The sequence below is a fragment of the Podarcis gaigeae genome (assembly GCF_964106915.1).
Source record: "Podarcis gaigeae genome assembly, chromosome: 2".
Lineage (NCBI taxonomy): Eukaryota > Metazoa > Chordata > Lepidosauria > Squamata > Lacertidae > Podarcis > Podarcis gaigeae.
In genome coordinates, this window is record NC_139679.1 from 76,460,168 (window position 1) to 76,472,563 (window position 12,396).

Below are 12,396 nucleotides of genomic sequence, written 5' to 3' on the forward strand. Positions count from 1 at the left end.
TATGCTTGTTTTCCAGAAAAAACAGTCGGGGTCTTCCACCTGCAGTCTCCCCAGGGAAAGTACAGATTTACCTATCAAGAGGCTGAAGCGGCTTGTGCTGCTGAGGGAGCTACAGTGGCCACTCTTAAGCAGCTGTCTGCGGCACAACAGGTAACAGTGCAGCCATTGCCTCGCTCATTTCCCTTCACAGTTGGTCTGAGGAGTTCAGCTCTTCTCCCACCAAGTTGCTAAGAACGTGCATGCACATGCATGTTTGTGCACGCATGTGCCTCAAGAAGCCCTTGACATTCCTATTGAGTGTTGTTTCCCAGCAGTTGCCTAACACGCTCAAACTATTTCAGAAGGTGGGCCTACTATAGGTGTTGACCTGCTCTTTCTGTGATGAAATAGGCCGTGAATGTACAAGCATGGAAGGTAAATGCTCCTAGGTGGGTTCTTCCCCTCCCCCCCACACTCCCGCACTCCACCCAATAGCAACATTTGGTAAATGAGCATCTTGCCTATAACATGTGAATGAAATGAAATACTGCCCCCTCCAGCCCAGGCATGGCAGTCTGAGTGAGACAAGTACATGGTGTATAAGAGCAAGTTGGTTCTCAGGGAGAGTACCTCTTCAAGGTCATGGTCTGACTGAAATACAGGACGTTAAGAGAAGCCTGTGTTTCTTTTCTTTCTCCAGATGGGTTTCCACCAGTGCATAGTAGGTTGGCTTTATAATAGGTCTGCAGGCTACCCAACTGTGTACCCGAGTTTGAAGTGTGGCGGTCACCATGTTGGAATTGTGGACTACGGCTTTCGAAGTAACGCCAGTGAGAAGTGGGATGCTTACTGTTACAGAGCTCAAGGTGAGAAAGTACGGCTTGATCAGTATGAGTTCAAACTAGGGATACCTCAAGTTTGGCTAGATGGGGATATTGAAGCTAGCGAGTGCCCCAAGCTGAATTGGAGATGGAATAGAGAAGTGAAGCTAAATGGGATGGAAGCTTTGTTGCCTGAAACTGATTTGCATGCCAAATCATGGCATACGAAAGTTTACACCACCTCTTCCTCCTTTTCCCCCTCTTTCAGATGTGCAGTGTGTCTGTAGGGATGGGTTTGTGGGAGATGGCTACACATGCACAGGGAGTCTTGTGGCAGTGCTGGCCCAGAAGGCAAATTTCTCAGTCTACTATTCTGTAAGTACATTAATGCTTCTTTTGGCTAGTATGGAGCAGGGAGGTCTCGGGAGGTGACTTTCTCTATGTATTCTTGCTGCTATGTGTATCTGAGAGCAGGGGCTCCCTGCTTAGGGAGCCATGGACTTGTCCCAGGAGGTTCATGAAGAAGGTATTCTACCCTTCTGCTCGCTCGATGTTTAAAGGAGAAGGGGGGTGGCTGCTGCTTCCAAGAACAGAGCTATTATTTTAGGCTGACCACCACCTTCCTTTCTCTGTTTCAGATGGTACTGGATTATGCCAATGCCACCCAAGAAGGATGGGAATTTTTTAATTTCCTCTCCACAGACATGACTTACAAAACTCTATTTGTACCCCTGAACTCCGGCTTTCGAAAAAATGCAGTAAGAAATGCAAAACAGGACTTTGCGATATTATTATTTTGTACTTGCACTGCAGCCTTAAAGTGGTTTAGTTTTGGTTGAATGAACGCATGAATAATTGTATGGCTTATTTAACCAATGGTCATCACTGTCTACAAGAACTGGTCAAATATAAGATCACTGAAGTAAACCGTTGTATCAAAACACATTCAAATCAGATTCCCTTAAAGCAAATGACCTCCAAAAGACTACCTCTCCTTTAAATCAGAACCAGTGAAGGCGGTGAAGGTCCTGTGTGAGTGCCTGGAGGCGGTTGGAGGTTGGATGGCGGCTAACAGATTGAAGTTGAATCCTGACAAGACAGAAGTACTGTTTTTGGGGGACAGGAGGCGGGCAGGTGTGGAGGATTCCCTGGTCCTGAATGGGGTAACTGTGCCCCTGAAGGACCAGGTGCGCAGCCTGGGAGTCATTTTGGACTCACAGCTGTCCATGGAGGCGCAGGTTAACTCTGTGTCCAGGGCAGCTGTCTACCAGCTCCACCTGGTACGCAGGCTAAGACCCTACCTCCCCGCGGACTGTCTCGCCAGAGTGGTGCATGCTCTAGTTATCTCACGCTTGGACTACTGCAACGCGCTCTACGTGGGGCTACCTTTGAAGGTGACCCGGAAACTGCAATTAATCCAGAATGCGGCAGCTAGACTGGTGACTGGGAGTGGCCGCCGGGACCACATAACACCGGTTCTGAGAGATCTGCATTGGCTCCCAGTACGTTTCCGAGCACGATTCAAAGTGTTGGTGCTGACCTTTAAAGCCCTAAACGGCCTCGGTCCTGTATACCTGAAGGAGCGTCTCCACCCCCATCGTTCAGCCCGGACACTGAGATCCAGCGCCGAGGGCCTTCTGGCGGTTCCCTCATTGCGAGAAGTGAGGCTACAGGGAACCAGACAGAGGGCCTTCTCGGTAGTGGCGCCCGCCCTGTGGAACGCCCTCCCATCAGATGTCAAAGAGATAAAGAATTACCTGACGTTCAGAAGACATCTTAAGGCAGCCCTGTTCAGGGAAGTTTTTAATATGTAATGCTGTACTGTTTTTAACACTGATTGGGAGCCGCCCAGAGTGGCTGGGGAAACTCAGCCAGATGGGCGGGGTATAAATAATAAATTATTATTATTATTATTATTATTATTATTATTATTATTATTATTATTATTATAGATTAAATGTTTATTCCCTTTTCCCATGGAGTCCTGAGAATTTCTGCGGTCTCAGAGAATAGAAGTTTGTAGCACCTTGGCCAAATTATGTTAGAATTATTTTGGGAAAGCCATGGCAGCTAAACCATAAATCTAATTTGTTGCATTGATAATGTCCTCAAAGTAGTTCTGAAACAAGGTTTCTATTTTAGAGGAGGAGACCTGCATTCCATACCCAAATAAAGCCAGTGACATCAACTAGCCACAGAGTCCCTGTTCTTGTGTCATTTAAATGTAAATGAAAGCTTTGCAGCAGAATAGCTTTGAAGAATGTCCTCAGAGCTGAGCTCCAAATTTATTTACTGAGGTTTAAAAATAAACTCTTTGATCTGATGGCGGAAGGTATTTTCAAGGAGGTGTTGAAAAAAGAATGAGTTTCTTTTCATGTTTTAAGTTTCAGAATGTGAAACATCCTCTCAGCAGAGGAGACTGGCAACCCAGTCCGTGAAGTGTGGTAGGACAAAGAGACCCTAACTGGGGTCCAAACAATGAAGATAACATAGCTAGTTTTATATCACTAAACTGACCTCACTTGAACAGAAAGTAACATATTCAACTTGTGAAGGAATGCAGAATTTGCGTTAACTACATGGCCAAGCACCAGGAGTTATATAACAGATGGCTCTTTGCTCCAGTGAAGGGTTCCATGAATAGAAGGACACCATTTTAAAAAATCCTTCTCAATCCTAGGGAACAAACTGGGGGGGGGGGGGCTCAGGGGCAGCAAAAGGGGGAATTAGTGAAAATTGCTTCCCCCCTCCATTCTGCTCACAGAGGCCTCCAGATGATTGACAAACCTTCTACAAGTGGAGAGATACAATTCAATGTCTGTGTTCAATTCCTTCCAGTGGCTCTGCCCCAGCTGTGCTTGTGTTGTGTGTATATATTGTGTTGTCCTGCAGAGAGGTTGAACTGAAGGTTGCAATGAAGTTGGCTATGGTTTTGTCTCTCCTCTTTTTCTCACCAATATCATAACTTTGAATGGAACTGAAACTCTTCTTTGTCTTACCAGTCTCTAACACTGAATGATCTGAAGCTTCATTCATCTGCGAGAGACATGGCCCTGATGAGCTTCAATCTCACGTCTGGTGCCGTTATACCTTCGCAAGCCGGATTCAACCTTTCCATTGCAGATTCCACGAATAACACCCGCTTTCCTGTAAGTATCTCATAAGGATAACAACAGAATCAGCTTTACCTTTATGGATTTGACTGTGTAAAATGCTTTGCACCACATGCAGCAAATTTTATTTGCAATCCTTAAAGTCTTTAAATTGTAATTCAGTGGTTTAGTAATTTGGTTTTCTTCACTTTTATTGCACCAGGGTTGTAAGATGATTAATAACTCAGTGATAGTTGAATGGGATATTCTGGCCTCCAATGGGATCATTCATGCTATTGAAGCACCTCTGATGGCACCTCAACTCGGGCAACTTGACCAGGTTGGTTATTAGTTGGTTTGTATTAATCTTTCAGAATTATCCTGCTGCAGAATAATCCAGTTGGCATCCCATTCATCTCTGCTTTACTACATAAGTAGGATTTAAATTCAGTCTTTTAAGAAATTATGTGCTTTGCAAATAATGATCAGTGGATTTGACTCTGTGTGTTCCCAAGTCTATATATGGAGGCCATGATGTTTAACTAACATGAATCTGATTATAATTCATTTTTTCCATAAAATTTCAGCTTTTTAAGATTGTGCAGTTACTCATTTTACAGAGGAAAATCCTGAACAACAAAATAAACCATATCCAATTTCACAGGACCTTTAAATGAAAATTCACCCCAAAACTAAGCCATAAAAATTACCCCGTTTCTTATGTTCAAGACCAAAATGATACTATAAATGATACTATAACTATCCGATTAGCTACCCAGCAGTAACAGGTTAACCAAAATTATGATCAAGATGCAACATTATATTGATTGAAGAGAAGGAAAGCTGCAGGGCTACTTGGGAGTTGGTCAGAAGTAAAGGTAAAGTGACCCCTGACCATTAGGTCCAGTCGTGACCGACTCTGGGGTTGCAGCGCTCATTTCGCTTTATTGGCCGAGGGAGCCGGCGTACAGCTTCCAGGGCATGTGGCCAGCATGACTAAGCCGCTTCTGGCGAACCAGAGCAGGGCACGGAAACACCGTTTACCTTCCCGCCGGAGCGGTACCTATTTCTCTACTTGCACTTTGACGTGCTTTTGAACCGCTAGGTTGGCAGGAGCAGGGACCGAGCAACGGGAGCTCACCCCGTTGCAGGGATATGAACCACCGACCTTCTGATCGGCAAGTCCTAGGCTCTGTGGTTTAACCCACAGCGCCACCTCTCCTTTATTGGTTGCTGCTTCCTGTCCAACTTCTCCGGCAGTTTTCTACAGCTTCACAGCAGGAAGCATGCCAACTCACCTCTTGCTCTGGTGGCTGTTATCATAATGATAAGAGTTTTCGGATTTTCTGTAGAACAGCATGGCACTTAAAAAAACACTAGCTGCCTTTAACTAAGGCAGGACTTTAATCCAACATTTTGAAATACGAACAAAATTGCTTTTCACAGGTTGTTGGTGCTGTGAAATCACCTGCTGCTGTGACCATCGGTGTATCCATTGTAGTCTCCCTAGTACTGTGTGCAGTGGTGGCTGGCGTGTCCTACATCTACCTCAAAAGGAAGAACCAAGGATTCCAGTTTCGCTATTTCAAGGTATCTTCGTCATGCATTTTGTTTATTTAAACTATTAATATACCACCTATCATAGTCTCTAAACGGTTTACAAGTCCTGCAAAGTGTCAGCTCTTCATTCATTACTCCCACAGACTTTCCACCATCAATTATATGGATTAAGTGGGGAAATATCTTCCAATTTGTTGCATTCTCATTTCTGGTCACAGGCACCTGTAACATTGCATCCATGCCAAGTATTGGGAGGAATTCAACATAGCACTTAAAGTCCCTTAAGAGTGTACTAATTGTGCTAGTGGAATGGCTTGCACAGGAAGCCAGTACAGTTGGATGTGCAACAGATTTTATCTAGCCCTGATACTTCCTGTTGCTCAATCAGTTGCACAACCAGCTTTTGTTTTTTTATTTTTACGAGATTTATATCCCACCCTTCATCATAAGATCTCAGGGCAGTTCACAGAATAAAATACAGGATAAAAACAAGTAAAGAATTTATTTATTTTTTATAGCAACTACTCAATTTTCTGAGGAAAATAATGAGTTTGCTTAAAAGTTTCATAATTCCTCACGTCCCACTCACATTGTAGCTTCAGTTATGCATCACAATAGGCAAGACAACTCTAGCTTTCGGCTCATTTGGCCGGCCATGCTGCAGGTGTATACGGGATGAGGGAATCCCTTTGAGCACTAATGAAAGAGCACTATATCAATACTAATTATTATAGACCAAATTGATGCCAGTGGTTTGTGCCTTTTTAAATTAATTAATCAGCTTTGCATTTAGAAGGGCACAGACATGCTTAGCCTATTTCTACTTTGCCTGTAGGCTGAGCTGGAAGATGACGAGCCTTCTCCCTGGGAGGAAAGGAGCCCACACTTGGTGTCCATTCCAAATCCCATTTATGGAGCAGACATCTTAATCTATGAGCCATTTGAGGTAAGACATCTGATCTTTATATTTTGTTGATATATTTATACAAAGTGTAGTGAGGTTTTTCTAATTTCAACCTTTTCTACACTTACTGTCCATATATAATCAAAATTAAGAAAGCATTTCTCATTAGTCTCTTAATTGAATCATTTAGAAGCCGCCTTGATTTTCAAGCAATCTGAAGAGGCATTGCTCCCCCAGTCTAATGGCTGTAACTGAGTATCACAATAAACCAGCATTTATAATGACAGGAAAATTCTACCCTCCTTCTGGACTTGACCACTCCCTTGCAGCACAACTGCAACTTTGGAAGCTTTCCATTCCCTTTTCAATAAACTGCAGTTAAACTTTATGCAAGAGCCCCCCCCCCCAAACTGTGGCAAACCTTAACAACGCTCTATTTGAAGGAAACCAACAATTATGGTTTGTAGAACTAAGCCAGCTTCTTCAAGATTAGTCTGAACCCTAAACTGTAGCTAATGTTAAAATATGATTAATTCAAACCGGAAACAAACACTTCTGCTCTCCTTGCAGTCTCAGCAGAAAGAGAGGGGAGCGTGCTAGTTTGTGGGAAAGCTAGGTTGATTCCTGTGATCACAAACCATAGCCTATCATGGCATCTGAATACAAGCAAAGTTTTGCTTTTCCATTCATCTTTCAGAAGGCGATCACCAAACTGGGATTGGCAGTACTTAGTATCTTGGCATAGTGATACTTGGCATAGTGCCGATAGTATCTTGGCATAGTGCCGTTGAATAATCTTCAATAAAAGATCTAAAATGGTGAATTTAAGGCTGCCCAAAATGATTGCTTCCTTTGCTCTTGTAATGTGCACCAAACCACAGATGGTCCACATGGCATATTTGTAGTGGACAATTGATACTGTAGTGACCAGTTTTCTTCTACTACAGTAAGTTTGCAAAAGTCAAGCTTATTCTCTATAGAACTCTTGTCAGATTACCTGGCCTAATATGTATTTGAATGTTTGTTTCAGGATTCTCTCACCGGAGAAAATTTTTCAGATGCCTTTGGAATTCAAGGCGACCAGTAAGCTGGAAACAACACTTTCCAGAAGCTATGTAATTCAGAATGAACAGAATATGGCTGTTATGGACTGCTAAGAAGCCTTGCCTGCCCTTTCAATGGTGACAAATTAACAAGCGGCTTTAATTGTAAATTGTTTAACATACCTCAGTTCCATTCCTCTTCTCAAATACATGGGCAGGAAATCGGGGCCCATAGAGCTCCTTGCCCTTGCATGCACACAGGGACTTTGGCAATTTTCTGTTTGAATGTAGCCCCCTTGTGCTGTTTTGGGTGTCAGGAATGAGTTTTTGGATGTCATAAGGAGTGGCATTGGGAAGGTGAGGGATGGAAAGTCATGTTGTATTCTTTGGATTCTGCTCCTAAATCTTCAGGCTGAAACTTAGGGAATATGATGACTCTTGAATGTGTTTGGATCAGTGGATGCTGTGGAGAATCTTCAGTGGGCCAATAAAATCTGAGTTCAGTTAGATAACTTTACTCTGAAACTGCACTATGGAGCCTTCTGCCGATCCCTTTTTTTAAACGTTACTTAAAAGGCAGTTTGAAATAATACTGCCTGAAAACTGTAGGCCCATCTTCGTTTATAATCCTACTGAATTTATGTACTGTTCCGAGAATGACAGATGTTTGTAAATGAATGGGAACAAGCAAATGTTGTCAACCTTCATTAAGTGTTTGGTTATTTTGAACCTGAAGGTAGTTATTCAACACTTAGTAAGGATACATAATGGTGAAAAGGTATGTTCTGCCTTTGGATTGAGAGCCATTATTTAGTAATCCCTACACTGCCTAAGAGAAGACAATGTCAAGAGAAAGTCATTATCCCATGATGCAATACTTTATTTTTGTAAAAATAGTAAATAACCAACAAAAGAAACATTCTACACTTGCAAGGTCACTTAGAACAAACCACAAATTCTGTGTAGTGTGGGAAAGAAGAATGAATGTTTGTGCAGATTGTTATGAAGTAGGCACGCAGCTGACAACAGGATGTTTGGTGAGCAGACCTGTGAGCCAAAACTATTTTACCTAGCTCGGACAAAATTTGACCAAATCATTATTTCAGTTTTTCAAGTTCTGAGCCATTTGACATTATACAGAGTTGCCTACTTGTAACAGAATGAGGATAATGCTAACTTGAGCACCTTATGACACAGAACCTTAGGTTGGGTTTCAAAAATGCTACAAGAAAATTCTTAGAATAATTTAGATAGAACAATGTCTGACAAGTAATCCAGTATCACTTTTTCTGCGGAATACAGTAAATACAATGGAAACAGTATAGCAAGTTAATTGGTTTCTCTGCCATTTCAATCTTACAGCTTTTTATTCAAATGCTCATTTCCTTCACCTAAACGTCAAGCCAAACTGATATTATATCACTTAGGAAAACTAGCTGTTTAGTATATTTCATGTTCAAAAGCTAGGTCACAGATGGCTTTATGATGCAGGAATGGTTATGTTAGTTATTCGTGTTATCTCTTCTGTGCAGTATAAAGTTAATTGGCACATTTAAAGCAGGCAACATTACTAAGGAATTGAGGTGACATCAAGTTTTATACCTTCACTTTGAATGGGAATGCCCAGCCTTTCCAGAAATTCTATGTTGGGCAGGGCTTATCCCCCCCCCCCCAATTTTATTCTGGTTGACACCCCTGTAGGCATTCCACAGTGTTATGTGCTTGCCTACACAGTGCTTATCTGTTTTTAAAAGTCATCATGTTTGAAGACAGACTTGACATTGTTGAGAACGTGTCAAAAGAGAAGAAATAACAATAAAGAAATAACAGCCCTACATAATATATTAGCTTGCAGGACATATGCAGACTATATAACTATAGTTGTCATTAAATACAGTGGTACCTCGGGTTAAGTACTTAATTCGTTCCAGAGGTCTGTTCTTAACCTGAAACTGTTCTTAACCTGAAGCACCACTTTAGCTAATGGGGCCTCCTGCTGCCATTGCGCTGCCGCTGGGTGATTTCTGTTCTCATCCTGAAGCAAAGTTCTTAACCCGAAGTACTATTTCTGGGTTAGCGGAGTCTGTAACCTGAAGCGTATGTAACCCGAGGTACCACTGTAGTAGAAAACTTCAGAGAGGCCATTTTAAGGTATGTTTGTTTCCCTCCTTAAGATGTGAATGATAAAGTGATTCTTTTTTTTTTGCACAACTAAACTTAAGCCTATTATAGCCACAGAATAATTTATCAAACCACATTTTATAAACCAGCTCAGTGTGTTTGACTAATACATAGAATCCTAATATAAATCCCTAAAAGAGTAAAATATAAGATACAGTACACAAAGGCCAGTATCCTAGTTTTAAACGACATCACTTTGGTACCATATACATGAGAAAGAGCAACAAAACATCTCCTAAAGCATCAACTACAGTGACAACAGTTTCTATAGCTTGACAGTAAGGTTGCTTTGGCATCATTAGAATGCGATTTACCATGTCAATGCACAGTTCAGCTTAATTCCAGTTTTGAACTGCCATTTGTAAGACAAAATAGTTCTTGATTAGACTTTTTAAAAACTGTGCTGGAATCATTTGGGGCATATTTATTTATTTATAGCCATACCTAAATTAGCCAGCATAAAACCCATTATAGAATTCAATCAGATTGCAATATTTAAAAAATAAACACAGGTCCCCTGCCCAGCTTTTAATTTATGCACCTGCAACGCTTATCAGAGCCAGCCCAAATGACTTTGGTGAGTCTTCCAGGGAAGGATATTCTATTAAATGGTATGTTTTTGATCTGCCGTAGCTGGGTACAAAAACAGGTATTAAGTTGAGGGTCAGGGGGCTCCATTATGATGAAATATAGAAAAGATGTGTCGCCAAACTAGCTTCGGCCCAAAATGTTTGCCTTTACCAATATATAGGAAACGGCCTTCTATTAAGTCAGACCAGTTGCAGGATTTTAGATGGAACATTCCTAAACATACAGAGAGCTTGAACATGAGGCTTTTTATATGCAGAGCATGTGCAAACACTGGAACACTTCAGTTAACATGGTCTTGATAACTCACCACTTGTATTAGCTGATGCTTCTTCTGAGTAGTCTTTCAATGGCCGCTCCACCTATTGCACAGTGAAAGAGACCCAGGTTTACATCTCACACAAAGGAGAAAGCACCTGTGGCTTCAGCCATTGGACCCTAGGCTCACCTTTTGCAGCACGCTGGTGATAGATTGCGTCCTTCATTTATGTCAGGCTAAAAAGTAGTAGATGCTTAAATAAAACACCATTTGTTTCCATATTCTATCTCAAGTTAAGAAATAGGTTTGAAATTCAAGCTACACTTATACAATGGTGAAAAGTAGTTTTTAGAAATGTATGGGATGGTATATTTAATAGGGCTGATTGAAATATGCATGCACATCATGTGAAGAGTGCAGCAACAACATTTATTGTTGAGCCATTACAAAGCTACCACAAACATAGTGCTTTCCAATGGTCAGGTCACACATTGTGCTACAAGTCAAAGTGTAATCAAGTGGTACATGTGGACCAGTCCACGCTCTAGCAGAAATGCACACCACTTATTGTGAAATCTCACTATGCTCCCAGCAGCAGTCATTGATCTAGCGGGTGAGAAACTTTGCTTGTTTAGCCCTTCTGGGCCATGCTCACAATAAGCTCTGTTGAGCACTACATTTGTACATAAAACTGAATTGGCTATATGTTGTTTATTATACTGTGCTCAGTTGTGCAAAGATACACAAGCTAGCACCTTTGAATTTATAACCTCATCAAGTGTTAATCTAGCACATTCTGAGCTGCTGGCAGTTATTAAAGTTTAAAATTCTTTTGCCAAGTATTTAGAGTGCATCTCAGTGCTAGTGAATCAAAAGTAATTCTGGCTTAGGTCTTAAGAATATAAATGTGTCCACATTTTAGTAGGAATACATCCAGAGCTATTTGCCAATATAATCACAGCTAAGTCACATCTAAAGTCGGGGTAGAGACATGGACAAATAGGGCTGTATAGTATCAACAAGTTCTGAGATTATCATCAGATCACGGCTACACAGCGCACAAACTCTGGATCTACACAAACGTTTTGGGTAGAATCTTTAAGTAGAAGGAACTACTTTATGGAGACAATGCACAGGAACCTAATTCACCTTTGGACTTCTTATCAGTGAAGCATTTCTAAGACATAATTTGCACAGCCTTTTCACTCGTTTATCTTGAGTATCTATTAGGAAGTGCTGGGAGGCAAAGGACAGCAATAGGCACACACTGTAACCAGGTTGCAATCTAAGGCTAAGCTGCTGGGCCTTTCCTATACAACAGCTGTATCGCAGCAGTGGGATATATACATCCTTTCACCGGATGTGCACCATTTCCTCCAGAAATGGAGTCTTCATGCAACCAGTGCAGAGCTGGTCCATCCAGAGGGGAGCTTCATGCTGCAGCGGAGTGCGCCGGGGGTAGAAGGTGAAGTTGACATCATAGTTCAGCAGGCAACTGATGGAGGCCATGTAGATGTCAGAGAAACGGATCAGTCTTCGAGAAAAGTAGGTCGGGTTGTGGAAGGTGCGAAAGATGCTTCCAAATTGGGGGTTAAAAAGATTCTTCGAAAGTGACCTGGAAGGAAATAATTTGCTATTAAGCCATGAGAACAGAAACCCTTGGAAACGTCTGGGGTTTTGTGCGGACAGGCGGAGAACCCTCCCAGCCCCGGGCGACAGCCGAGTGGCATAATGACTCAAGACAACGTGTTATGGGAGTAAAATTTTGGCCTCAACTTTATTAAAGCTTCAGATGTAGGGAGACCTTGGCTTAGGCATTGGGCTTTTATCCCTCCCAGTCCCCAGCCGGGGATCTGGGGAACATCAGGCTTATCCAGAATGTGTGGGGATTGGGCTGGCTCTGGAGAACATATGTTCAAGCAGAGAGGCCCCCCCCCCATTCGCCACCGTTGCAGGGGAGAGCAATGAC

At 42.1% G+C, this 12,396-nt stretch overlaps 2 protein-coding genes across 5 annotated transcripts in view; one reads left to right on the forward strand and one right to left on the reverse strand.

The window, feature by feature from the left end:
* The window catches only part of STAB1 (stabilin 1), a 96,738-nt gene extending 88,632 nt beyond the window's left edge, over positions 1–8,106 (forward strand). For 3 of the 4 annotated variants that reach the window (XM_083726436.1, XM_083726438.1, XM_083726439.1), the window contains 9 exons: positions 17–150; positions 680–845; positions 1,069–1,175; positions 1,439–1,558; positions 3,803–3,949; positions 4,113–4,232; positions 5,339–5,482; positions 6,288–6,398; positions 7,387–8,106. In XM_083726436.1, coding sequence (XP_083582562.1) covers positions 17–150; positions 680–845; positions 1,069–1,175; positions 1,439–1,558; positions 3,803–3,949; positions 4,113–4,232; positions 5,339–5,482; positions 6,288–6,398; positions 7,387–7,443 — 1,106 coding nt within the window. In that variant the 3' untranslated portion in view covers positions 7,444–8,106. The remainder of the gene's footprint in view (positions 1–16; positions 151–679; positions 846–1,068; positions 1,176–1,438; positions 1,559–3,802; positions 3,950–4,112; positions 4,233–5,338; positions 5,483–6,287; positions 6,399–7,386) is intronic. The other variant, XM_083726437.1, reaches the window with a different exon arrangement.
* Positions 8,107–8,258: 152 nt separating this feature from the next.
* Positions 8,259–12,396, reverse strand: part of NT5DC2 (5'-nucleotidase domain containing 2) — a 30,662-nt gene continuing 26,524 nt past the window's right edge. The window contains exon 14 of the mRNA XM_083726588.1: positions 8,259–12,042. Within this exon, the coding sequence (XP_083582714.1) occupies positions 11,781–12,042 (262 nt within the window). The 3' untranslated portion in view covers positions 8,259–11,780. The remainder of the gene's footprint in view (positions 12,043–12,396) is intronic.